Source organism: Nicotiana tabacum, chromosome 17 (assembly GCF_000715075.1).
Source record: "Nicotiana tabacum cultivar K326 chromosome 17, ASM71507v2, whole genome shotgun sequence".
Lineage (NCBI taxonomy): Eukaryota > Viridiplantae > Streptophyta > Magnoliopsida > Solanales > Solanaceae > Nicotiana > Nicotiana tabacum.
In genome coordinates, this window is record NC_134096.1 from 142,887,810 (window position 1) to 142,913,638 (window position 25,829).

The window sequence follows — 25,829 nt, forward strand, 5'->3', positions numbered from 1 at the left end:
TGTTTAACAGAATCTTCTCTGTTTGATTTAATTTCCATCATTCAATCTTTGTTGATGATTACTGCGGCTGTGTAAATTAACACATTAAAGCCTCTGCAGTGAAGACGAGAAAAGAACGCTAATCCTAAATCTACACACACACACACACACATATATGTTGTCATCAGACAAAGTGAAGCCTTAATTTGTGCTGCGCCATCTAATTGTGCAAGGACCCCGTATTTAGTCATGACCAGATAATCGCACAAGTATTTCTGCTCCTTTTAATACACGTGAAATGTATGTGACGCATGCAATCAGGCTAGAATATTTTGGTACAGTTGGGGTTGGTGCTTTGGTGAGGCAAAATGAAAATAGGTTGCTTCCTAATATATGGTACATCGTTGTCCTGTACTCCATGATAAGAACTTTCTCGGAAAGTTCACACACAATAACTTGTAAGTTATTATAATTAGTATATCAAAGGATCTCCCTGCTGTTATAAATAAGCTAATCTCCCTATCTAGACTTATCCACAACACATCAAGTAAGAGAATAAGAAAGAAAGAAGAAAGAGAACATCTATATCTATAATAGAAAAGAAAACACAACATAATATTGGAAGAGAAGATGATAGTGGAGATTGAAGAAGTGAGCAGCTGCCAAGCACTACCTCTGCTTTCACTCAACCATGTGTCTTTGTTGGTGAGAGATGTTTGGAATTCTCTGCGCTTCTATGAAGATGTCTTGGGCTTTTGTCTTGTTAAACGACCTTCTTCTTTCAATTTCCATGGTGCCTGGTTAGCCTCTATATACCCTATTTAATTTCTATTTAATTTCACCTAAGATTCACTCCTTTATTACTACGTACTATATTTCATGCACGTATGTCTCGTGTTTTTTATGTACATTATCCTTCTAGGACAATGTAAAAGTTAATCTTGCTATGCACCGCCCATTTCATACCATTATTCTTTTATCATGGGAGAATAAAGCACGTTCATATTACAACAGACAACAACAACAATAATAATTACCTCATTACTACAACAATAAAGTTCTTTAATAAGCATAAATAGTATATTTAGGCACCTCAGCTATTTTGTTTAACGTTTAAAAGGTTGTACAACTATGGAGTTGGGATTCACTTGCTTGAGAACGTAGCTATGGAGGATTACGATGCCATCAATGAACCTCGACCCATTAATCCTAAGGATAACCACATTTCTTTCCAGGTAAATTATACCATGCAAATAGGGTTAAACCTAGTTTATTGGTTATATATAAGTTAGTTGAATTTCCTTGACATGAGAAAAATTCTAGTAAAGTGATAAAAGGGGATTCGAACGAAAATATATTGCTTTAGGTTGCATGTCTAGACGTAACATTTCAAATCCACTTGTATAAAATTTAGACTATGCTACTGAATGGAACTTAATTTGAAGTTCTTGTTTTATTAGTATTAATTCTTAACGCATTATATATGGAACCAAGCAGTGCACTGATGTTGAAGTGGTGAAGAGAAGGTTGGAGGAAATGGGAATGAGATATGTGACTGCAGTGGTAGAGGATAATGGCATAAAGGTAGATCAGGTGTTTTTCCATGACCCAGATGGCTACATGATTGAAATCTGTAACTGTGATAACATTCCACTTTTGCCTATCTCTTCAACTTTCCCACTCAAGCCTCACAATATTGGCACCAGCCATAACAAATTCACACCCACCAATTGTGGCTGTGGTTTCACGGAAACTGCAGAGATGATGGAAAGCTTAAGCAAAGACATGCTCAACTTTTCTTTCTAATTAAGTATTGTATATTTTCAGTTCAGTTCAGTTCTAATGTCGTGTGTTTGTTACTACTTTGAATCTTTCAATTGTTTAATTTGTCGTTGAAACAAATAGTGGAGAACAGTCACGGGTTATCAATTGTTTAATTAAGTGGCTTTTCCACAAGTCGTGTTTACGTTTGTCTGGTTATACAAGTTAAAACTGGAATGGATGTACTTCTATTTTCAAATTTTATTTGTATATATGCAAATTATATATAATAATGACGATATCAATCTAAAGAAAGGATAACAATTTGGCTTAACTTAATTAGATTTTTTTTCTTTTTCAGCTTTGTTTTTCCTTTCCTTTTGCAGTATTTAGATATCTTGTGTTTTGATAATTTTTGTCTTTCAATTTTCTCTGTAATATGCTACTCATGATTTGCATGGAAAAAATAATAGCCTCGCGAGTCCGCATTAAGACATCAACAAAAAGAATGATTATATCAAGGTCTATATTCAGCTAGGTGCATATTTATATTACGTGTTTTCCTATATTTTTCTTTTTGGATACAAAAATCATACTCTTCAACACTCGCGCAAGGAAACTTCCTGTCAGGTGCCAACATAACAAATTTTTCATGACGGTATTTTTCTTACTATAGAAAGTACAACCTTCTAAATTATACCTAAATAATAAAGTAGCGTATATAAATATGCAAAATCGCAAGTAATTTGGAGCAAAAAATGAGAAATCGAAACCCTAATTTCAGAGAAAGAGACGATTTCATATTATTGAAGAATAAGGGAAGGAATAATATGTCTTTCTAGTTGTACACGTGCACTACTTTTTTTCTACTTACAAAATACACTAATATTACAAAATAGACTATGTAAGGAAAATAATGTGGACTCCAGATCCAGATTGGGCCTATAAATATAGGTGTATCTTCCTTTTTTTTAGGAGAAAGATGGTATATTATGTGAAGTGTAAATGTACTTTTCTTAAAGCTTGGTCTATGACCTACAGCTCCCTGTGGTTTAGAATTATAACACTATATACAATTCAACAAAAAGGGGATTAAATAATTCTTTCTCTAGAATTCTCTGTCCGTTCTCTCATAGAATTCTCTAGAAGGACTCCATTGGAGCTCCAGATCGAGCTTCAAGCTAGATTTAACTCCTCTCTCTGGAATACGATTCTCTCTCAGCGACAGCTGAAAATGGCGAAAAAATCGAGCACCGGAGGTGGAGGTCAGAAGATCCACAGAAGTCAGAAAACAAATTCAGTGCGTATGGGAGTGCCACAATCGGGAGATGCGAAGAAAGTGAAAAGTGTCAATGCGATCCAAGGAATCATACCTTTGGATATCAATCAGATTTCAAATCCAACCACACCACAGGGAGGGAACAAGAGGAACGATGAAATTCCAGTGGTGAACATGGCGTCATGGGCAGAGATTATCGAAGAGGAAGCAATGGTGAATAAAAATATAGGTTCGACTAGAACCCTAGAATCAAGTACTAAATCATGGAGCAATGTTGTGGGTTCAATTCCGATAGAGGAAGGTCTAGACCTAATTAAGGAAAATAATGAACTGAATGTGAAAATTACAATGGCGGACATTAAGGATGAGGTGGATTACTGGACAACAGCAGTTGTGTGCTATATTTTAGGGTCTAATCCACCACAAGTAGTAATTGATGGATATTTCAGGAGAATTTGGGGAGTATTGGGGATAGACAAAGTAGCACAACTAAACAGAGGGGTATTCCTGGTGAGATTTCATAGTGTTGAAAGTAGAAGCAAAGCAGTGGAAGAAGGTGTTCAAATGTTTGATAGAAAACTAGTAATTGTGAAGCCATGGAAGGCAGATATGGAGATCACAAAGGAGCAAATGGAGAACATTCCTATTTGGGTGAGATTGATAGGGTTAGATATCAAATATTGGGGACAAGTGGCTCTTACAAAAATAGCTGGGTTGATTGAAAAGCATCTAAAGGCAGATGCTGCTACTACGAAAAAGGAAAGACTAACATATGCAAGAGTGCTAGTTGAAGTGAAATTGAACCAACAATACCCGTCAAGTATTAGATTTGAAAATGAGTTTGGAAAAATAATAGAGCAGACAGTCCATTATGAATGAAAACCTGTTCTGTGTGAGAAATGCAAAAATTATGGACATGACATTTATGAGTGTAGGAAATTTCTACAGAAGGAAAGAGAGAAGAATGAGAAGCAACAAGAACTGAAAGTACATGAGGAGGTAGTTCAACAGAAAGAAGGGAAAGAGATACACAAAGATCAAGCAAAACAAAGGGGAGCAGAGCAGCAACAAAAGAAAAAATAGGGGGACAATAAGCAGCTAAAAATGGGAAGGAATCCAGCTCAAAATCAGAGGTATGAAGTTGGGAAGTATGTGAGGAAAGCAGTGGTGGTGCAAGAAGCATCATTGAAGATAGGTAATGCGTTTGCTACACTAGGAAAGCAGCAAAATGAAGAAGGGGCAAGTACAAGTCAGGCAGGGCAGAAGATGAAAACAATAGAGAATGGTAATGTAGGACAAAAGGGGGTTGTAGTTGACAAGGGTGGGGGGAGCCCACCAACACATGGATAAAATTGGCTTTTGGAATATCATGGGGATAAATAATCCAGATAAACAGAAGGAAATTCATCTGTTTATGCATAATTCTTAGGTTGGATTATTTGGCCTTTTGGAAACTAAGGTTAAGAGAGCTAAGGCTCAGAAAGCTGCTCTTAACCTATGTAATGGATGGTCCTATAGTACGAATCTAAGTCAACATAAAGGAGGAAGATGGCTCTTATGAAAGCCTTTAATATTTGATATAAGCATAAACAAAGTCACAGAACAATTAATACATTGTGGAGTACATCATAGAGGAACAAGAAGGAAATTTTCAGTAACAATGGTTTATGGATTCAATGATGCTGCACTAAGAAGGAAATTATGGGAGGATATCAAGGAAATTCATGAGCATATGGATGAACTTTGGGCAGTCATGGGGGATTTCAACTGTGTCCTACATAAAGAAGAAAGGATTGGGAGTCCAATTACAATGACAGAAATAAGAGAATTCAAGCAATGTGTGAAAGAATGTACATTACAAGATATGAAGTCTTCAGGGGCCTTCTTTACGTGGAACAACAAACAGGGAGGTAATGACAGAGTATATAGTAGGATTAACAGGGTGTTGGTCAATAATGAGTGGATATTGGCTTTACCATATTCAGAGGTATATTATAGGAATGAAGGGACATTGGATCACTGTCCTGCAATAATTAGATGGGCAGTAGATCAAAAGAAGCAACATATGTTCAGATACTTTAACATGTGGAGCATGGCACCAGATTACAAAGAGACAGTAAAGCAAGGCTGGAAGACAAACAAAACTGGGACCAAAATATATGAGTTGGTGGAAAAACTAAACAACCTGAAGGGGAAATTAAGGCAGCTAAACAAAGAGAAGTTCAGTCATATAGAAAAGAAAGCAGATCAAGCACAAGAAATATTAATGCAATGTCAACAAAGAATGCAACAAATACCTCTTAATCAGGAGCTACAAGAGGAAGAAGCAAGGCTAACCAGGAAGACTAAGAGGTTGAATGAAGCAAGACATCAGTATTTAAAACAGAAAAGGAAGGTGCAGTGGCTGGAAAAAGGGGACCTAAACACCAAATTGTTTCATAACATGATGAAGGCTAGAAGGAATATGAACAAAATCTTCTCTATAACAGATGCACAGGGAGTCAATCGAACTGAGGTGGATGCAATTGCAAAGTCCTTTATTGATTTCTACACTACTTGTTAGGCACTACCAACAAGGAAAGGGAGCATGTTAGTAGCATACTGATTCAACAAGGACCAGTAGTTACAGAAATACCAAGGAACATGTTAGAGAAAAAGTTTATAGAAAGAGAGGTTAAAACAGCCTTGTGGGCAATAAATGGAGATAAATCACCAGGTCCAGATGGCTATGGAAGTAAGTTTTTTAAAGATAGCTGGGAGGTGGTAGGCAAAGATGTAGTGGATGCTATAATTAAATTCTTTAGAATTGGGGAGATGTTAAATGTGCTGAACCATACAATGATAACCATCATTCCAAAAGGCTCTCATGCTACAAGTGTGGGAGATTACAGGCCTATTGTAGGGTGCAATACAATATACAAGGTGATATCTAAGATGTTATGTAACAGGCTCAAATTGATACTGCTTACACTGATTTCTGCGAATCAAAGTGCATTCATTGCAGGAAGAACCATAGTTCAGAATGTTCTGATATGCCAAGATTTGGTAAGATTGTACAACAGGAAGAACACTACTCAGAGTTGCTTAATCAAGATTGATCTAAAAAAAGCATATGATAGAGTAGAATAGTCGTTTGTGGAAGAAATGCTCCATGCAATGAATTTCCCTCAGGGATTCATTAAATGGATCATGGCATATATAACTACTACTCAGTATAGTATTGCTATAAATGGAGGACTGCATGGGAGTATAACAGGAAAAAGAGGTCTAAGACAGGGTGACCCCATTTCACCTTTGCTATTTGTAGTATGCATGGAGTACCTAACCAGAATCTTGAATAAAGTTGCTGATATGAGGAAGTTTGGTTATCACACGAAATGTAGGGGACTAAAACTGAATCACTTATGCTTTGCAGGTGATATATTGCTATTCTGTAAAGGCAATTATCAATCAGTAATGTTGATGTTAGAGGTCTGCAGTCTTTTGCAAATGCATCAGGTTTGAACACTAATGCAGGAAAGTCCAATATTTTTAGTGCTAACATGCCAAAACAAGAACGGGAAGATTTATGTGAGGCAACTGGATATCAGAAAGAGTCATTGCCATTTAGATACTTGGGGGGTTCCAATTTCAGCAAAGAAGTTATCAATCATGGATTGTGAAATCCTAATAGATAAGATGACTGCTAGAATAAAGGCATAGAGCTCGAGGAACTTGTCATATGCTGGTAGAGTTCAGCTATTCAATTTAGTTCTACTACATGTTCATACATACTGGTCATCAATATTTATCCTACCTAAGTCTGTTCTAAAGAAGCTGACTGCAATATGTAGAAACTTCTTGTGGGATGGGAGAGAACAGACTAATAAAGCTCCATTGATTACATGGGATATAATATGTAGACCAAAGCACAAAGGAGGACTAGGAATAATGGATTTCATGGTGGAAGTAAAGAAACAATTCAACACATGTTCTTCGAATGTCATTTTTCGAAGGAGTGCCTGAGAATTCTGCTGGAATGGCTAGGATTGGGGATAAATGAACCAGATATTGATGGCTTGTGGAGAAGACTAACAAGAAATATTAAAGGTAAAATGTGCAGAAAACTCATTATAGCAGTTGTGGCAGCGTTGGTGTACAAAATATGGCAGGTCAGAAATGATGCAATATGGAATAACAAAGTACCACGTCCAATGGTGATTTGTAAACAGATCCAACAAGAATGCAAAGTTAGATTGAATATGCAAAATATTAAGGAAAGAGGGGAGAGATAGAAGGAAATGGATAAAGGAATTGTTTAGCAAACAAAGATGGTTGGTTTGGAGATTAATAATATTTTTCTTTACACAAAAAAAAAAAACAAAAAGGAGAATTTGCAGTCGTACCCTATATTTGTGCCACCTTTTAACATATATCCTATTTTTTTAAAATTATTGATTTGGTAGCTATCTCCCAAAAAATCCGTAATAATATGATAATTACACCGCTGACAAAAGATATAAAACAATCTTCTCCTCTCCTTTCAACAACTTTATAAAAAAATCAGAAACTTGTCTAGATTCATCTTCAGAATCACACTTGTATGAAGTTGTTTCATGTTGAAGCTAAAACTTCATGCTAATATAGCATGAAGTTGTTTCACATTGAAGCTAAAACTTGATGCTAATACATACTGAAGTTATTTATCCTGCAGTCTACAGTTTTATCATGAATTTTATCAGAAACTTCAGTCTAAACATGTCTGAAGTTATTTAGTTCATTTGCTAAAACTTCAGACTAAACATGCTTAAGTTATTTAGTTCATTTGCTGAAGTTGCTTAAGTTATTTAGTTCATTTGCTGAAGTTGCTTAAGTTATTTAGTTCATTTGCTAAAATTTCATACTAAACATGCTTAAGTTTTTTAGTTCATTTGCTAAAACTTTAGACTAAATATGCTTAAGTTTTTGTCTCGTAGTATGTAATTTTCTAATGAGTTTTTGCTAATGGATGTTGAAGTTATTTAGTTCATTTGCTAAAATTTCAGATAAAACATGCTGAAGTTATTTAGTTCATTTTCTAAAACTTCAGACTAAACATGCTGAAGTTTTTTAGTTCATTTGCTAAAACTTCAGACGAAACATGCTTAAGTTTTTGTCCTGCAATATGTAATTTTCTAAAGAGTTTTTGCTAATGCATGCTGAAGTTATTTAGTTCATTTGCTAAAACTTCATACCAAAACATGCTGAAGTTTTGTAACAGTCTACAGTTTTGTCTTGAGTTTTGTCCGAAACTTCAGTCTGAACAAGCTGAAGTTTTTTAGTTTATTTGCTAAAATTTCAGCCTAAATATGCTTAAATTTTTGTCCTGTAGTTTGTCAATAGTCTTTTATTAAAGAAGGGTAAAATCATCTTTTTAAAATGCTTTTAACAAAAAAGTGGGTACGAATGCAAACAGAAAAATAAAACGGGTATAAATTAAAAAGGGACAACCAAATAGGGCTTTAGGGCGCCCCATGCAATTTTTACTATGACTTACAGCTCCTTGTGGTTTATAATTATAAACACTATATACAATTCAACAAAAAGTTATATGCAGTGAATGTTGGGCCACTAAAGTTCAACATATTTATAAGATAAGTGTTTCAAAAATATGAAAGCTAAGATGGATGCCTAGTCACATAAAATTAGATAAGATTAAAAATGACCATATTTGCCAGAAGGTGTAAGTAGCACACATTGAGGATAAAATGAGATAAAATCGCTTGAGATGATTTAGTCATGTTCTGCATCGACCTACAGATACACCGGTCCATAGGTATAAAATTATGACAGAGCAATGTATTAAAAAGCATGAGATAGACCTAAAATCACATGTAAGCAAGTTGTCTCGAAAGACCTATAAATTCTTAGAATTAATGCAGATGTTGTTAAAGATAGGACACAATATAATGTAGATCAATCTTGATCCGGAGCCCACATTATTTTTCTTACATAGTGTATTTTATAATATCTGTGTATTTTATAAATAGATAAAAAGTAGTGCACGTGTACAACTAGAAAGACAATTTGTTTTCCTTATTCTTCATTAATATGAAATCGTCTCTCTTTTCTCTCTGAAATTAGGGTTTCGATTTCTCATTTTTTGCCCTAAATTACTTGCGATTTTGCATATTATCATGGTGTCAGAACTAGTGCTTGCATTTTCTTGAGGTATCCTTTGGGTAAAAAGGGCCACAAGCTACGTAACCTTTCTTCACACTTCATTATTATTTTATCATTATTAAAAGTCTGAAAGAAGCATTATCTCATAGTGGACTATTTTCAAATAAATATATTTACAAATGTACCACTTTATAATCTATATCACAGGCTACAAGTAGGAAGGGATTGAAAATTTATAAATGATGATGAATAAATAAGAAATGAAGCTAGAAGAATAGTAAATATAGAAGTTTTTAGATTCACTTAACGTATTTTTAATTGTTGGTTTTGAATCATGTTATATTTTCAGATTGTTTGTAGCATAAACTATATAATTATGATATTTTAATTTCATCTAAAAGTTATTCAATAATTATATGGTTCATTTAATTTAATTATACATAGTTTTTATTATTAGGTACACACATTAAAATATGACGATAATTATCATTTTGTTGAAACGTAATGAACAACACGCTCAAATAAATTAAATCTTACTTTAATATGATTCATATTTTTAATAATATCCGTGTATTGTGCGGGTACTAATACTAGTTTATTTGAATAAACAATATTATTTTTGATTTATTTCTAAAGTAATAGATTTATTTACCTTTATGACATTTTCCAAATTTAAATGTAATTTTTAAAATAACTACCAACGCACAAATTAGGATCAGTTACCTATTTTATCAAAAATTATTAGTACAAAAAATAAGGGCTTCAAACCTGTAATAATCCATAATTTTAACCAAGGACAAATTGATCATTTAGCTATAAAAAAAAGAAGGGATGAAGCAATTTAAAAGGCCAAAGTCCATCACAGGTATGGCGTGGGTTTGATAAGGGGTTGGAGAGGAGACTTGCCAGCCAACAAATAGAAAACAACTTAGAAAATTGGGGAAATATCTACAACTCTAATCCGTAAGGAAAGTGAGAACGAGAAATTTAACAGCAACTTGGAGTCAAAAACCCAAACTGCTGCTGGGATACGATGCTTGAAGAGGAGCAATACGCATCGGTTCTTTTTCTTGAGTAAAAGTACTCCGTTTGACATCAAAGAGTTATAACAAGAAACTACAAGAACTAACAACGTAAGTCTTCTAGAAGAATTTTGGTTTCATATTGTTTAACTCTTTAATTGGAATACTAGAATTGAGTTTGGTATTTAACTATGGTGGGTAACATTAACATAGATTTTCATGGTAAAATAAACTAGTTCATGAATAACCATGAATCTGGAATTTTAAAAAAAAAAGCTATTAAGAGTTAGTTTTGATGGCAATATAGGTATTCTGGCAGATGGTATTTTGAGTAACACTGAGACATGGGTAATAGAAATTGTGACTTGCTATCACCTAAACTTACTGAATTTCGTGGTTAGCATATGGTAACATAAACTTATATTGATTTATAAATTTCATACGAATTGAGCACTTGGATCGATTAGAAGTCATACAGATTGCTTGAGGTGTTTGGTGTTGCGACACGAGTACTGTGAATAGTAATCTTATCACAATTTGTGTTTTCATAACCTGCATGGTTTATATATGATTTTGAAAATAAATGTGTTACCGATGCTTTGAAATTTGCATGTGGGACAAGTCATTTACTTGAGATGGTACCGAACAATTTACTTGAGATGTTTACCGGTTAACCAAAATATTCTCATCGTTACTAGATATGTTTTACCGTTACTTGAGATGTAACAGTTATTTAAAATGTTCTCACTGTTACTAGACATGTTTTACTGTTACTCGAGACATGATTACCCGTTACCGAAATAAAATTACAAGTTTTGATAAGAAATAATATGCCCTTCATTATTTTGAAATTGCTTTTGTATGAGTATTTACTATTTACAAGATAAAGTATTAATGGGAGGAGACTTTGAAGAATCCCGTAGCTAATGGCGGGTTCGTTAGACCTGGTGCACCTTGTATTTACCGATTATCGAGTACAGTTATAGCTCTGGCTAGTGGGAAGGTATAATTAGCATACAGTTACAGTTTTCTCTCGAGTAGGGACCTACAATTATATTTGACTCCTTTTACGAAGGGGTCCACACAGTGATATACATTACATGATCTTTTTCTGGAAACCTCCCAAATAGAAAGATTTGCTATGACACAGCATTTACCGAGTTTATTACTGAATTGTTAAATTGATTTTGTTACAGGAAACACATGATGAGATTGATTATTATTACCGTTTTTTTTAAAAAAAAAAGGTATTTTATTTTGTGATTATTATACAAGCATGTTTTCTGACTTGTCCCCTATTAAAAACGGTTATCGTTAAGTATTACTACTTACTGAGCTAGCGACTCACTCCCCGCTATTATTTTTACAGAGACAGCAGTAGACGCAGGCGAGGATTCCGTTAATTAGAGTACACGAGTTGACAGTTCCTGGTGAGCCTCGCATTTACTCGTGTGGGCAAAGATTGTTATTTATTTGTTATAGTCTCTTTCTTGAAACCCTTAGAGTCGCTCCATAGTCATTTTTACGAGTGTCATAAGCATTCTTTTATTGATATAGAATTGGTGACTCATATTAGACTTTTCTATCGTATAATTGGAGATGAAGTTAGTATTATTGTGTTGGAAATATTTCGTGAATGAGGATTATAACTTGTTTGGTCGATATAGGTTGGTTGTGTTGTTGATTTCTAAGACAGGTTTATTTTTGGATAGTCCTAAAACAGGGAAAACTCTGTCCGATTTTCTGTAAAATACCGATAATACTTGGGGGCACTTGCTCCCAGGCGCCGGTTATAATCCTAAATTGGATCGTGACAAAACCCTCTCTTCCAACTCTCTCAAATTATATATAGTTTATGCACATAAAATTTTCTTAAAATACATATTTGTTGTAATACACATATTACACAGTGTGTGTGATGAATAAATTGAAATATAGACTTACATACATTAAATATATCATTATTATAAATGGAATATTTTATTTATGTACTTGTATTCAATGAATACATGGTAAAACGTTATGTACTACATATATTCATATACTATTATATTATACGAATAATATTTTAATATATATACTTCATAAATAATTACTGTATTTAATATGCATACCACCACTTATATATGGCAAAATCATTCTAAATCTTTAGAAGGGAGATAAAAGATAAGGAAACTTATTTGTGAGTTAAGCGTGAATCAGGAATGCAAATATATATCAAATCCTTAGTATCAGTACCGTATCGATACTCTATAAAATATCCAATTGTCCAAACGAGCCAAAGTATTACAAGTTGTAGGGAATTTTCATATAGGAGTGAAGCTAGCGTAAATGTACTTCCCTTAATGCTTGTTCTATAACTTACAGCTCTTCGTGGTTTAGAATTATAAAACTATATACAGTTCAACAAAAAGTTACGTGGTAGTGAATATTGGGCCGCTAAAGTTCAACATATTCATAAGATGAGTGTTACGAAATACAAAAGCTAAGATGAATGCATAGTCACATAAAATTAGATAAGATTAAAATGATCATATTTGCCAGAAGGTATAAGTGGCACACATTGAGGATAAAATGAGATAAGATCGCTTGAGATGATTGGTCGTGTCTTGCATCGACCAACAAATGCACCTGTCCATAAGTGTAAAACTATGATAGAGCAAGGTATTAAAAAAAGGATAGGATAGACCTAAAATCACATGAAAGGAAGTTGTCTCAAAAGACCTACAAATCCTTGGAATCAAAGCAGACTTAGCTAATAGGACACAATGGAAATCTATATAGATGATACCTATTAGTTGGGAATAGGTTTTAGATCGGGTAAAAAACTTCTACTACTACTACTACTACTATTACTACTACTACTACTACTACTACTACTACTACTACTATTACCTAAGCATACTACCACTACTATCACTACGACTACCACTACCACCACTACTGCGACTACCACTGCCACTACGACTAGCACTAGCACTACCACTACCACTACTACTACTACTACCACTACTACTACGACTACTACTACGACTACTACCTACTACGACTACTACTACTACCACTACTACTACTACCACTACTACCACTACTACCTACTACTACTACTACTACTACTACTATTACTACTATTATTATTATTATTATTATTATTATTATTATTATTATTATTATTTTATTTTAATAATGATAATAATATGAATTGAGTTAAATGAAAGGAATGGGGATTTATATAGCTCGACCATAACTTGTTTAGGATGAAACATAATTATTATTATTGTTATTGATATACCTCAACAACAAAAAAAACTTTTTAATCTATAATGAGTGAACGGATTTGTTGCTTTTGTGATAGGAGCATTAGTTTATTGTTTTTCTATTTTTTGTACTTCTAATTAAAACTCCAATTGCATTTATGTGTCTTGGATTGTTAGTGCTAATCCCAATATAATCTTACAGTCCTGTCACTTCTTTTGGTAAGGGCCGGGGGAGGTCTATTTTAGCTATAATCTTATTTTTCGCTCTGAAGTGTGATTTTCATTATTTTACACTAAATTAATAAATATACTATTAAATATTTGCAGATATTTTTTTTTCCTTCCTACTACAATAATCATATCATGCATATGCTTGATCGACATTGTTACTATATCTATATATCCACACGTTCATTCCGATCGAGCGCCCCAATAAAGTTCAAATGGATGTGGAATCCTCTGACCAATGTATCCATTTCATCTCAAAATTTACTTTATTATTAAATAGAATAGACACTACTAGATATTTGTCCCGTTAATTTCCCGGAGTATCCCAATGGAATAATATCAACAATTTTCTTTATGCTTCTGCAACTTTATTCTCAAGTCTTGATTTTACATGTCTATACCAATCTTAGTAAGTGGAGGAATTAGATAATTAAAGCCACGCCTCCAAAAAATTTGTTTGTTAAAACTTTCTAAACCCACAGTGTCAATCGAGATCTTTTGGGTGAGGGCAGGGAGATTTGAAACCCAACAACAAACAACACCTTAATTCGTAACATTGTGAGTTTTTGCCTCTTTTATACTATACTGCTTTAGACTTCTACTTATGGGTTAACAATGCATATTATTATTCCATCAAAAGATATATAGACCAATGAGGTTTGATTAGACTTGCCTATGACTCAACTTGCTCCACAACGATCCAAATTTTGATAGATGGAATTAGATGCATTTAACTTATATATACTTATGATATAAACAATTTTAATAAATATATCAAATTACTTAAAAATAATTACTATATAAGTAATTATTCATAATTAGTGAAACTAGTTCAAAAATAAGTGGACAAATTGCTATGATGTTGTAAGTTATAATGATAGCATAATAGTTATATATCATCAATTTGTATAAAATTAAATTCAACTAAAATTGACATTATCAACAACTAAGTAAATACACCGACAAGGCAACTAATGAATGCGGAGTAGTAGCACATGAGAAACTTGACAAAATTATGAAGCATTAGGGGACCAAATCGATTTAGGCAACTCATTGGGATGCAATAACACAATTTACATACGGTAGTTGAAAGTGAAAAGGCAAAGGGGGCACGTGGCGTAATCATAGACCTCACAAGTTGTCTTGCATTAAAGAAAATCCAAAAATGATGAAAATGAAGAAGCATCATTGAATAGACAAGTACACACTATTAAATTCGATGGGCCAGGTCTAAGATATGTAATTGGTGGTTGAGAATTGGAATTTTCATGGCCACCCTCTTTAATCTTGTGGCTGTGGAGCATTCCCTTAGTTGACGCCACCATATATTTTTCTTTAATATAGATCATGGTGCTATTTCTGGTCTGATATTCAAAAACCCAGCCAATCAGAAAAATAATCCTAGTCTCACTTACCATCTTCCATTATCATTATCAATTAGCTGTAGTAGATTACTATCTTTTCAAACGTACAGCAGTTTCCTTTTAAGAAATATTGTTTGTTATAATTAAAATATACTGTAGTTTGTGAGTTGCTTCCTGCAGTTGTCTCAGATTACTATTCAACTTAACGTAAAGATCCAGACTTTGGATGTTATTTGTCGAAGTAGAACTTAATTGATATCGAAAATTGAAGCGTTCTTGATTTGAAACTAATAAGTAATGTTGTTAGCTTTATATTTGTCTACTTATTATTGGGGGAGTCGTAGAAATGAATAATGCGGACACTTTGTGACGTTTGTGAAAGTGCTGCTGCCATTCTTTTCTGCGCTGCAGATGAGGCTGCCCTTTGCCGTGCCTGTGACGAAAAGGTCTAATTTTACTGTCAATCTAATACTATTTGTCCCTTTGTACTTGCATGAAACTTCTATTTCTTCTTTTGGGGTTTTAGAGGTAATTGGTTTGTTGAACTCACTGGAATGTGTTCAGTTTAGCTTTCTATTTGTTGATGGGGTGGAATAATTGTTCAAGTCAACTTAATTATATCTGCAAAAGGGAACGCAAGCACGACTATATTTTGTATAGTGAGTTGCAGATATCTTGAGTCGAGCATAGTTATAAAATCTACAAGATAGGATGATGCTAATTATATTTTAGGACTGAAATTAGCTATCAAAACGTACATCATTGCCTGAAATTATCTATGTGTGTGTCTGTGTGTGTTTTTTCTTTTGATAAGTGCGATTATGTGTGTTTTTATGTTACTTAAGGAGGCTGCAATCAGTTGCTCCTTCATCAACTTCTTTAAGGTCAAAAATCATGCTGACCTGTTATGCAAATTGGCATTTCTTCAGTATTTACAACCAGGGAATCATTGCTTCTTCTCTCTGGTTTTGGTTTCTTCTGTTCATCCACTTTAAGTTAGTAGGAGTAATAAATTTTTCTTAATCCTTAAGGGTTATTTTATATATCTATATGTTGGAATTTGTTTTGTAATTGTGATCTTCCTAGCTGTTGAATTATGCGATCTTCTTATCTAAAAGTTTATGCAATACTAGAGGGACACTTCTATTTATATCTTTAACATGTCTGTTCACATGTGAGCCTAATTCTTTTTTATGGGTCAAGCATGTGGGAAAAATCTATTGATAATGAATTGTGGTGAGACATGAACCCCCATCTCTTGCCTACTTCTATACCATGTTGAATTATGTGGTCACCGTATCTAAAAGTTTAAGATGTTAGAGAGGATGCACACTTCTATGTTCTTAATTATATCTTAAACACTACTCACTTCTGACCCAGAGGCATGAAAGAGCAAATCTACTGGAGTCAACCTTTAACCAATTAATATTTGACAATGCCACTAAGGGACTTTTGATGTTTTCATTCTTGCGGACCCCTCTAATCATATTCAAATTTGATCAATAGGTTCATATGTGTAATAAGCTTGCTAGTAGGCATGTGAGGGTTGGACTAGCTAAGCCCAACGATGTTCCTCGTTGCGACATATGTGAAAATGCACCTGGTTAGTGGAGTTTAATCCCTTTTATTCTTCAGTTAGTTTTTCTTCTGATTCCTTTGATGTTATTTTGTAGTTTTATCCTACTCAATAGGTCTTGCAAAACGAACTAACTATTGCTAATTTCCTCTGCATTACACATGAAGCATTCTTTTACTGTGAGGTTGATGGAAGTTCTCTTTGTCTGCAATGCGACATGATCGTACACGTTGGAGGTAAACGAACACACAGTAGATATCTCCTGTTGAGGCAGAAAGTTGAGGTTGGTAACTCTGTCGTATTTCAGTTACATCCTACTCTTGATATGTGCAGTGTGATATGCTTTGGTTCATCTTTCTATACTTTCTCATGTAGTTTCCAGGAGACAAACCTGGGCCTACGGAGGAGTTAGCCAGGAAGACATTAGATCCTGGTGAAAACAAGAGGGAATATAGTCACTCACCAAAGCCAATGGTTGAAGACAATCAACAAAATCGCAGATTCTCTCCTGTCCCAGTTTCAGATGGGAGTGCACATGATCATGCCAAGAAGGACAAAATGATCGACTTAAATGTGAAGCCAAATCGTTATCATGGTTAGGCATCTAATCAGGTTAGGCACTTTACATCTCTCAGAATCAATCCCAGAATAACTTTGCCATATTTCATCAATAATATCTACTTAATAAAGTGAGTTTTCACATTCTCTCTTTTCATTTTAATGCTAAAAAAATTTCATGTGAACTCAACTGTTTGAAAACATATAAAAGATGATGTTTTAAGAGGGAGAATTGACTGGTCTGTAGAAGATAGATAATTTGTCAAGAATTATGAAGTACCTCAAAATAGAAAAAGAAAAAGAAAAACCAAAACAAATTATTACCACTTTGATTTCCAATCAGAATTTGATCAGCATAAGTGCTTATAGAGATGTCACCTTTCATTCTTTAATTTATGGAGAGTAAATATGGTGAACCAGATTACTTTGGAAATGTAAATCCTTTCTGAACTACTGGAGGTTGCTGAAATATCTGCTGAAGAGATGTGCCTTTTCAATTTTCATGTTTTCTTGCTAATGTCTCTCTTATAAGTCTGCTGGAATTCCATTCAAAAATCGTTTTGTATAGAAGGTCCCTGCTTTAAGTTGCAGTCGTCACTGTCCAGTCTTTGTTAACCAACTAGGATGATTCTATTCTTAGCCCAAAAAAGAAGAAGAAAATAACTTGACAGATTGTTCATGAAAAGGTTGATCCCATAGTATTTCCCTATTGTAAGGTTTTGAGCATTACTTTATGAACTGTTTCTTTTTTACCTCAACAGGATTAATACATCTTGAGGGGCTGTTCCAGCCACGTCGCTTTTTATGAGGAAATGTAAGGGAGGCGTCACACTTATAACTCATATGGCGTGCATGTTCCACCTTTGCGCATGTGATAGAAGGTTCACCAATGTTATTGACGAAGCTCATTAGCCCAGATTAGTAGTCCAACAACATTCAGGCAGCTAGTTTATGATAAACTGCATGTTCTGATTGCTTTAAGGTCCTGCTGAAAAACATCGCTAGTAGTTCTTTGCTAGACTCGTAATCAATTTTTGCTTTAGGATTTAGTTTAGCTGTTAAGACAGCATCATAGAAACTGCCTGCTGAAAGTTGTTGATGTAATTGAAGTTTAAGGTGATTTTGGCAGAAGTTGCTGTTATCTTAAAATCTAAGGTCACTTTTGAGTGTAGAGATTATTTTCATTGTTTCTTGCAGTATTAAGGTTCATTAAAATTTTCTTCCCGTAAGGACCTAGCCTGCAGGAAATGCTGCAGTTTCTAATTCATCATCTCTCCTAGTTTGGAACAACTGGGAACCAGCACTTGCTGATGCATAGTCTCTCTTCTCTTTCATTGTATTGAGTCTATACTCTAATTATTGTTTTATTTATGTTCTAATTCCTGTGTACTAGCAAACACATTTGGCCTTCAACAAAATCTTAGCTAAGGGGAAGTAATGGACTTGGCAGAATTTATTTATCAAAAAGAAAAGAACTTGAATACGTCTCATCCCCGTAGGATGGTTTCTGTTCTAGCAAAAGGAATGGCAACAGAAACAACCAACGCTTGCTGCTTCGCCAGTAAGGAAGAAGAGGTGACTCCTACATTCGAAAAGAAACCAAATAATTAAAAGAATTACAGAAGCAGCTATGGAGAAAGTTTCCTGCTGAAATGCAGGATTCCATAAGCAACAGTGAGCAAGAAGGAAGGAAAAAGAAATGAAGAAACAGAGTGAAACATGAGTTCAACAGTGTAATATTCGACGAATGGGGAGCCTAGTAATAAGAAGAACTATTGATTTTTGGATTGTGTTACAACTTACAACTAGGTGAATCATATGAAGCTAACTCTTTGAGGGAATGGTAGTGGAAGGTGATAGTTGGTGTGATGGCATATCTAGCTATGGCCTCAGCTGCAGTTCTGTAAGGCACAAAACTGTCGAGCAGATAGATTTGTGGACGTCCGCGTGCCAGTATTCAGGTAGGAGTTCAATATGAAAGATTATGAAACAGTTATAAGCTTGTACAAACGGAAGATGTACTTTTTGTCCTTCAACTATCACTAAATTATGTATCTCGTTGTCACAACAGATATGTAATGCTCATCCATGAATCATCCCATCTTTTTTGTAGCAGTTATCTTGCCAATGTCCTTATGTTTCATTTCTATAGCATTCAGTTTTTCTATTGGTGTACCTGGTCAACTATGCCTACGATCATGCTTTTGGATGTATCTTAGAAGTAGATTTTTTTTTTCTTCCTTTCCACTATATTTGATTTTGATGGCATTTGCCGCATGTTGCACCTTAACATTGTGAAGAAGTTGAAGCCATAACATAAAATTGAGCAAGCTTGATGAGTGCTATAAATTGCTAAAAGCACAACGGTATATGAACAAGCATTTATGCAGTTCGACTTAGCTACATTACATGCTTCATATTCAAACATCTATAGACTTTGGTAGACACTTAGTAAACGTATCCCTTCACGAACATTCCCTTCTTGGCCTCCTCGGACTCACCCTCACCAGTGTATTTCCCGAGCTGGGCAAGAGAATTGGCCTTTGCTCTAATAAGCAGAGCTTCCTGAGCTGCCTGCACATTTTCTGGTCGTCCACCCCATGTCTTGAGGCATGTGTTCTGAAGGGCTCTTGCATATGAGAATGACACGTGCCATGGGTTGGGACCTTGGTTCATGGCGTTCAAGTTAAGAGTAGCCTCAACTTCAGATTGTCCACCAGACAAAAACTGTGTAGAACAAACCATGTAAAAGATTAACAGTCAAGTTCTTGGAATTATGGAAAAATGTTTGATATAATAGAAATGTAGATAATACTTGCCATGATTCCTGGGACGGCAGGAGGGATTCTTTGGCGGAGGAGTTTGAGGGTGTAGTCGGCAACTTGTTGTGGGGTGGCCCTCTCCTTGCACTCTGCTCCAGGGGTGACCATGCTGGGCTTCAAGAGGATACCTTCAAACATGACATTGTTCTCGGCGAGGTAGAAGAACACTTCAGCCCACACCTTCTTGGCGACTTCAAAGGTCGTGTCAATGTTGTGTTCACCATCAAGTAAGATCTCTGGCTCGACGATGGGTACCAACCCATTGTCCTACAAGAATGAGCAAGAAACTTTAACCATTGTTCGTCAAGCTTATAATATACTGATATTTTAAAAGGAATTTACACTATTAGCGCAATTTCACCTATTATAGCTACCTTATTTTCATGTTAGCATATCAGACTTACTATAAAGAGTACCTACTATTGTAGATTAATTTAACCTGATTTTGTAAAGAATCTATACAGTTTCAATGCACAAAACTTTAACAGAAACTCTTTAAGATTTGTGTGTTTCAGCTTCCTCTATATATACATGCCAACTTTACCTGAGAAATGGCAGCATAGCGAGCAAGACCCCAGGCTGCCTCCTTAACTGCAAGTGCAGAAGGACCATTGGGAATGCTCACAACAGTACGCCTGTAAGATTCACAATTAAGAAGATAGGTTGTTCTTCAAGTTAAGCAATATTGTTTATGTAACATGCAAAAGAAAGATACTCTACCATTTGGCGAAACGGGCACCTTGTTGGTAGTAAGCAGCCGAGCGGGAGGCAAGGCCATCTAGACCTTGACACCATGATTCATCGTTTGAGCCAGCCAAGGGAACAAGACCCTGTGAATTTTCAAACTCTTAGCAATTCATGACCAAAGAAACTTAGACCTTTTAAATCACTGAGGTTAGAGCTTTACCTTGTCAACCTTAATACCGGGAACAATGTTCTGCTCAACAAGCACATCAACCATTTTCTTTCCTTCGACGGTTGATTGATAAAGTGTCTCCTCAAAGAGGATGGCACCTGAGATGTAGTCCCCAAGTCCAGGAACTGAAACAAGTAGAGTCCTGTATGCCTGGCGGTTAGCCTCAGTGTTCTCCAATCCGATTGAAGCTAAACGCTTCCCGCAGGTAGCATTGGACTCATCCATCGCCAAAATTCCACGACCAGGGGATGCAATAGTTTTCTACACTCAATTCATTCGTTTAAATCAGCCACGCATGCTTCATTCATCTCAACAAAGTTCTAAAGAAAGGCTCACTACTTTTAGAAAATGCTTACTGATCTCATTCTGCCCTTATTATATATATATATATATATATATATATATATATATATCACTTTATTTGATTTTTAACACAAAAATACCACTGTAAGAAAAATGATCAAGAACTGGTAATAATACATTCTTTCATCTTTTTATCAAGAAAAAGAAAGAAGAAACTAGCAAAACACTCCTCTATGGAAATGGCAAATAGACAGAGGCAGATGGACTGTATTGTTTATGGATTCAGCTACACTTAATATTTCAACACTGAATATAACTATACAAACCACTAAAATTTCTGCAATATCAAATTTTGGACCTATAATTTTAGAAGTACAAAGAGTTCAATGCTAAGTAACCGTAAGGTTGCACTTATCAAGTTTAAATCATACAACTGCCTCTGCAAATAAGGCCCAAGTAAACAAGCTCATCTTTCGTAGTTGCATATTACCATGCTTTAAAATTTCTTACTCCAGAGGAGTAAGAGATAGCTAAGCAGTTAAAAGAACATAAGACAGCTAACGTGCATGTTGTGACTAAGTAAAACAACTACTACATGAAATAGGGAGAGAATGAAAGTGTGTCATTCGCGATACATAAAATAATTCAGTCAGAGCTGCTCCTGAAGTCAAAGCAAATGAAGTAGTAGCTAGATAGGAAAATGTTATAAAAGAGCATGTACCGCGGTTTTAACGAGCTCATCGGCATAGGAGCTAGCACGGACAGTAAGAACAGAGGGAGCAGCTGGCTGACAGCGGACGACGGAGACTGATGGCTGGCGGAGGGACTGCCCTTTTACAAACTCAATCTTGTCAAGGACTGGAGATGTCTTAAGGAGAGATGCTGATGCCATTTTTTCTTTCTTTCCTTATCTTTTCTCTCCTCAGTTACGAGTTTTTCTTGTGTGTTCAATACAAGCAGAGAGCCCCATGCTCACTTCATTTATAGTTCCAGGAAGATAATATCATTTGAGGCCAGTATACTTTCACCAATCAGCACGTGCCAGTTGGCTTGATAACTTGCTGACCTGGCTCTACTTATGTAGGAATTTGCAAACTGATGGTTGGTTTTCATTGGTTTACTCCTTTTTCTTATTTTCCTTATCATTGTTTTTATCATTTAAAATTGCAGTGTGACAAAATTAGCTCCTTTTTGGAACTTTGTAAAACCAGAAATATGGTTGCACTAGAGGACTTCCAATTTTTGCCAGTTAACCAATCACTGGACCCATTAGATTTGAGGCTCTGGTTGTTCTAAAACACAAGAATACAAAAATTCCTAATGAAGCCTAATTTGGGTTCTGTTGAGTGGCCACAATGCAATGGCGTCAAGATTTAAAAGAATCTCGACTTTTAATTAAAAGATCCACCACCCTGTTACAGCTTCATTACTCGAAATAATTTTTCATTTTAGCAAAAATAAGCTATTTTTTTCCATACAAACTATTCCAAAGAATCTCTTTTGTAAAATAGTTGGTTAGTAGCAAGTTCCTCTAGCTTTATTTCCTGCGAAGGAGGCAGGCAACAACCTTTCAGAGAGTTGATAAATGAGATTGATAGTTCCTATAAATTGACTGCATTTGAACGATCAAGGGAAGCGTATACTTCCTTATCAACCTGGGTCCTTACAAAAATCTCCACATAAATTGGCATTAAATTCACATATTTTTTTTCTCTTTTGCTTGTAACATCTGAAGCTTGTTTGTTGACAAGATGACCATTACATTCGGGTTCATCATGCCCAAAAGATCTGCCAATATATTCCACCTCTAATCAAGGAAAAGTGAGCACATTATGAATCTCATAGCACGTCAATAGGAGCCCAAGAGTAGATGCCAAATTCAGTGATGGCCCATAAATTCAAGAAAACAATGTCATGACTCAACTGATTGGAACACATCTGTCCTTTTCTTTGTTTCTTCCCTATTAACTGTTTGTTATTGCTGAGATGGTGTACGTTCCTGTATCCCTATCACATCCCATTAGGAATTCAAGCAATCAAATGCTAATGAGGAGGGAGTTGCAATTCTTGTACTGCTAACAACATTAAATATAAGCATCAATGGTGTGTATATCATGCATGTGAGGCCTATATAATGGGAGTGGACAAGGAGACCTTACACTTTGCACCTGTCTTAAAATGACTAAGAAAGAAGAAGCTTTCCTTCTACAACCCGTAATCCTTACCTGAGAAACTCATAGCAATACTAGGTGTGGTAAACATCATGAACATTTCCCTTAGGAACTCAGCTACTGTCCTAACTATGTTGAGATGACGAAACAAACGGTTCTATTCAGGTAAGTTGAGGAAACCTACGAAACACGTAGGTTATTGATGAAGTTATCACCTCCAAACTCCTTGGCCCTTTTAGTATGGGTGGAATCACAGACACCATCAACAATGTTCCCAAAAGCCAGGAGAAAATAAACATACCAACTCTGTAACACAATAAAATCCAAAAAACTATTCCGTACGAAAGTTGAGAACATCTGGATTATCAAATGGGATAGGTAACATATGGAGAAAGTCTTGGAATTTACTAACTGAAAAAATATATTTCCATGATTAGCATTGGTGTTTATAACTAATAAATATTCAGCAGGCGCTGTACTAAGTCAGTAGTTGCTGATAGTCATATGATCATAATGTCAAAAAACAAAATAAAATAAGCTAAGGGACTTTGTCATTCACAAAGAGTAAAGAACGGAGTTTGCTCTTTAGCTAGTCATAAATGAAATATATCGTAGCAATCAGGGAAATAACAACTTGAAGAGTTGGACCTTTTTCAGTTGGAAAGAGAAGCGTCAGAGATGCAAGGACTTCAGTTGGGAAGGCAATGGAAGTCTTTATTATCACATTTGCAGCTGTTTGGGACAGCCTGCAGAGCACATGATTGTTTTTACTTCCTTGATTTTCTTCTTAATGTCAACTCTTGGGTTCTCTCTCTTGTAGAACTTCTGCACGATTATTTTGATTCAATTGCATCCACACTTGGCTTATGAGCAGGATGCATTTGTTCTAGGAAGTTTCTAGCGGCATGTATCTCATCCTCTAGAGCTTCCCGGCATATTCCAAGTTGTTTGCACGGATCTCATTGATTCTGGGAAAGATAACTGCAGTTGAAGAAACAAGACACATACAGAAGAAAATACATCAACACGAGTAACCAGAAAGAAAAATAATGGAAACTTCAATTATTGATCATTAAGAAATCAACGAGTAGGACATCACAACTCATACGGAAGAGGTTATAATTGGGGAAAGCAGCTCATAAATGAATAGAAAGAAAATGTGTAATGTCTGAATCAGGAAGTTGAGTTCCCAATAGGACCAACTCACTGAAAAGAATGTAAACTATTTGAACCTCACACATAACACTCTTTGAAGGGGTCAGTATTCAACTCGAAGATTAATGTTAGTTTGGAAACTCAGTAAATTGTCATCTAGCAAGGAATCTACAATAACTAAGCATTTTCCTAGATCGACTACATCAATAGTATCCGAGTCCACAAAGTGAAAACGTCTCAAAGAACCACTTAATATAATTCGAGTATTTGAAGACCTTCATGCTCAGGTACCTTTGTAGAATAATATGCTCCAGCTGCTCATGCCTAAACACTTGTGGCCAAAATTTTTGTTGAGGCAGCTAGTCCATGACAATCCCGATGGACAAAACTTTCGATTTTCCCACCTTAACTCTTTAATCTACCTGTCTTGCCAAGTCCCTGAAGTCTCCCCTAGCCCTCTTACTCCACTCGAGTCTGAAGTTAAGCAGCTTTTAGGGACTTGCCAGTGATCAAGTGTAGCAACTTGATCTGCCCATAAATGTGACAAAGATTCATAAACCCACCCAAAGTAAAAGAAATTGATGGTAGCCAGATGTATGACACAGAAGACTTCCTCATCAACAATCTATGCTCTTCCGTTGCCTCTATCGATCAATCAACTATTCTCAATCCTAAATTAGCTGGGTAGCCATATGAATCTTCTGTAACCTGCGGCTCCATTTTTTCTTCTGTTGCTGGGGAAAGAAAAAAGCTAGTAAGTATTACCTTTGAACCTCAATAAAGGGAACCTTAATGATCATTTCAGACAATGCAAATCCAGAGAACAACATATTCAAAAAGGTAAAGATTATGTGAAGACTGAACAACATATTCACCTAGCATTGCATCCAGGGGCGGCTCAACAGAACTCGGGGCCTAAGGCGAAATCATATCCGGAGGTCCTTAATCCCAGTATAATCCCATTAGTGGGATCTGTGGAGGATAGTTTGTATGCGGACCTTACCCCTACCCTGGAGTAGAGAGACTGTTTCCGATAGACTCTCGGCTCCCACCCTACAAGAACTCCTCACCTTACTCTTGGGGTGACTCGAACTCACAACCTCTTGGTTGGAGATGAAGGGTGTTCACCACTATAGCAACCCACTCTTGTCAAATATACTAATTAATGAGGGAAGAAAATTATCATAATTTATAAATTTATTGTATAAAATAACCTCAATCAAGTAACAAAAAATATACTGTAACACTTTTTTTATTCTAATTATTTATATAAATTATATAATATATAATAGTAACA

The 25,829-nt window shown here is 35.3% G+C and overlaps 4 protein-coding genes and 1 pseudogene across 5 annotated transcripts; 3 read left to right on the plus strand and 2 right to left on the minus strand.

Annotated features, from left to right (window-relative positions):
• The first annotated feature begins 494 nt into the window (after positions 1-494).
• LOC107807062 (glyoxylase I 4) lies at positions 495-2,055 on the plus strand. The gene is made up of 3 exons (XM_016631350.2): positions 495-779; positions 1,100-1,214; positions 1,477-2,055. Exons 1-3 carry the CDS (start codon positions 610-612, stop codon positions 1,783-1,785), a joined length of 594 nt encoding a protein of 197 aa, XP_016486836.1. The 5' UTR covers positions 495-609; the 3' UTR covers positions 1,786-2,055.
• A 2,624-nt stretch (positions 2,056-4,679) lies between these two features.
• LOC107807064 (uncharacterized) lies at positions 4,680-5,582 on the plus strand. The gene has a single exon (XM_016631352.1). The coding sequence runs from the start codon at positions 4,680-4,682 to the stop codon at positions 5,580-5,582; it is 903 nt and encodes a 300-aa protein (XP_016486838.1).
• Positions 5,583-15,004: 9,422 nt separating this feature from the next.
• Positions 15,005-18,389, plus strand: LOC107807066 (B-box zinc finger protein 19). Its single transcript, XM_016631354.2, has 5 exons — positions 15,005-15,477; positions 16,538-16,634; positions 16,775-16,890; positions 16,983-17,219; positions 17,927-18,389. The coding sequence occupies exons 1-4, from the start codon at positions 15,385-15,387 to the stop codon at positions 17,205-17,207; spliced, it is 531 nt and encodes a 176-aa protein (XP_016486840.2). The 5' UTR covers positions 15,005-15,384; the 3' UTR covers positions 17,208-17,219; positions 17,927-18,389.
• Positions 18,390-19,487: 1,098 nt separating this feature from the next.
• On the minus strand, positions 19,488-22,227 carry LOC107807065 (fructose-bisphosphate aldolase 1, chloroplastic). 2 transcript variants are annotated; one of them, XM_016631353.2, is made up of 6 exons: positions 21,928-22,227; positions 20,895-21,164; positions 20,708-20,817; positions 20,532-20,622; positions 19,985-20,254; positions 19,488-19,892 (listed from the first exon to the last, which is right to left on the minus strand). In XM_016631353.2, the coding sequence occupies exons 1-6, from the start codon at positions 22,096-22,098 to the stop codon at positions 19,614-19,616; spliced, it is 1,191 nt and encodes a 396-aa protein (XP_016486839.1). In that variant the 5' UTR covers positions 22,099-22,227; the 3' UTR covers positions 19,488-19,613. The 2 variants fall into 2 exon arrangements, with proteins under 2 accessions (XP_016486839.1, XP_075089828.1); XM_075233727.1 differs by having other exon boundaries at positions 19,981-20,254; positions 21,928-22,175.
• Positions 22,228-22,722: 495 nt separating this feature from the next.
• LOC142172150 (protein CHAPERONE-LIKE PROTEIN OF POR1, chloroplastic-like) lies at positions 22,723-24,383 on the minus strand (annotated as a pseudogene).
• Between the last annotated feature and the right edge of the window lie 1,446 nt (positions 24,384-25,829).

What these genes read in the sequence shown, in the direction of transcription:
- LOC107807062 (XM_016631350.2), top strand. Translation starts at nt 610, where the DNA reads ATGATAGTGGAGATTGAAGAAGTGAGCAGCTGCCAAGCACTACCTCTG. An exon ending in TTCAATTTCCATGGTGCCTG is followed by an intron (nt 780 to 1,099) that starts GTTAGCCTCTAT and finishes AACGTTTAAAAG; the next exon opens with GTTGTACAACTATGGAGTTG. An exon ending in ATAACCACATTTCTTTCCAG is followed by an intron (nt 1,215 to 1,476) that starts GTAAATTATACC and finishes GGAACCAAGCAG; the next exon opens with TGCACTGATGTTGAAGTGGT.
- LOC107807064 (XM_016631352.1), top strand. Translation starts at nt 4,680, where the DNA reads ATGGTTTATGGATTCAATGATGCTGCACTAAGAAGGAAATTATGGGAG.
- LOC107807066 (XM_016631354.2), top strand. Translation starts at nt 15,385, where the DNA reads ATGCGGACACTTTGTGACGTTTGTGAAAGTGCTGCTGCCATTCTTTTC. An exon ending in GCCGTGCCTGTGACGAAAAG is followed by an intron (nt 15,478 to 16,537) that starts GTCTAATTTTAC and finishes TTTGATCAATAG; the next exon opens with GTTCATATGTGTAATAAGCT. An exon ending in TGTTGAGGCAGAAAGTTGAG is followed by an intron (nt 16,891 to 16,982) that starts GTTGGTAACTCT and finishes TTTCTCATGTAG; the next exon opens with TTTCCAGGAGACAAACCTGG.
- LOC107807065 (XM_016631353.2), bottom strand. Translation starts at nt 22,098, where the DNA reads ATGGCATCAGCATCTCTCCTTAAGACATCTCCAGTCCTTGACAAGATT. An exon ending in ATGAGCTCGTTAAAACCGCG is followed by an intron (nt 21,165 to 21,927) that starts GTACATGCTCTT and finishes AATTGAGTGTAG; the next exon opens with AAAACTATTGCATCCCCTGG. An exon ending in CCGGTATTAAGGTTGACAAG is followed by an intron (nt 20,818 to 20,894) that starts GTAAAGCTCTAA and finishes GAAAATTCACAG; the next exon opens with GGTCTTGTTCCCTTGGCTGG.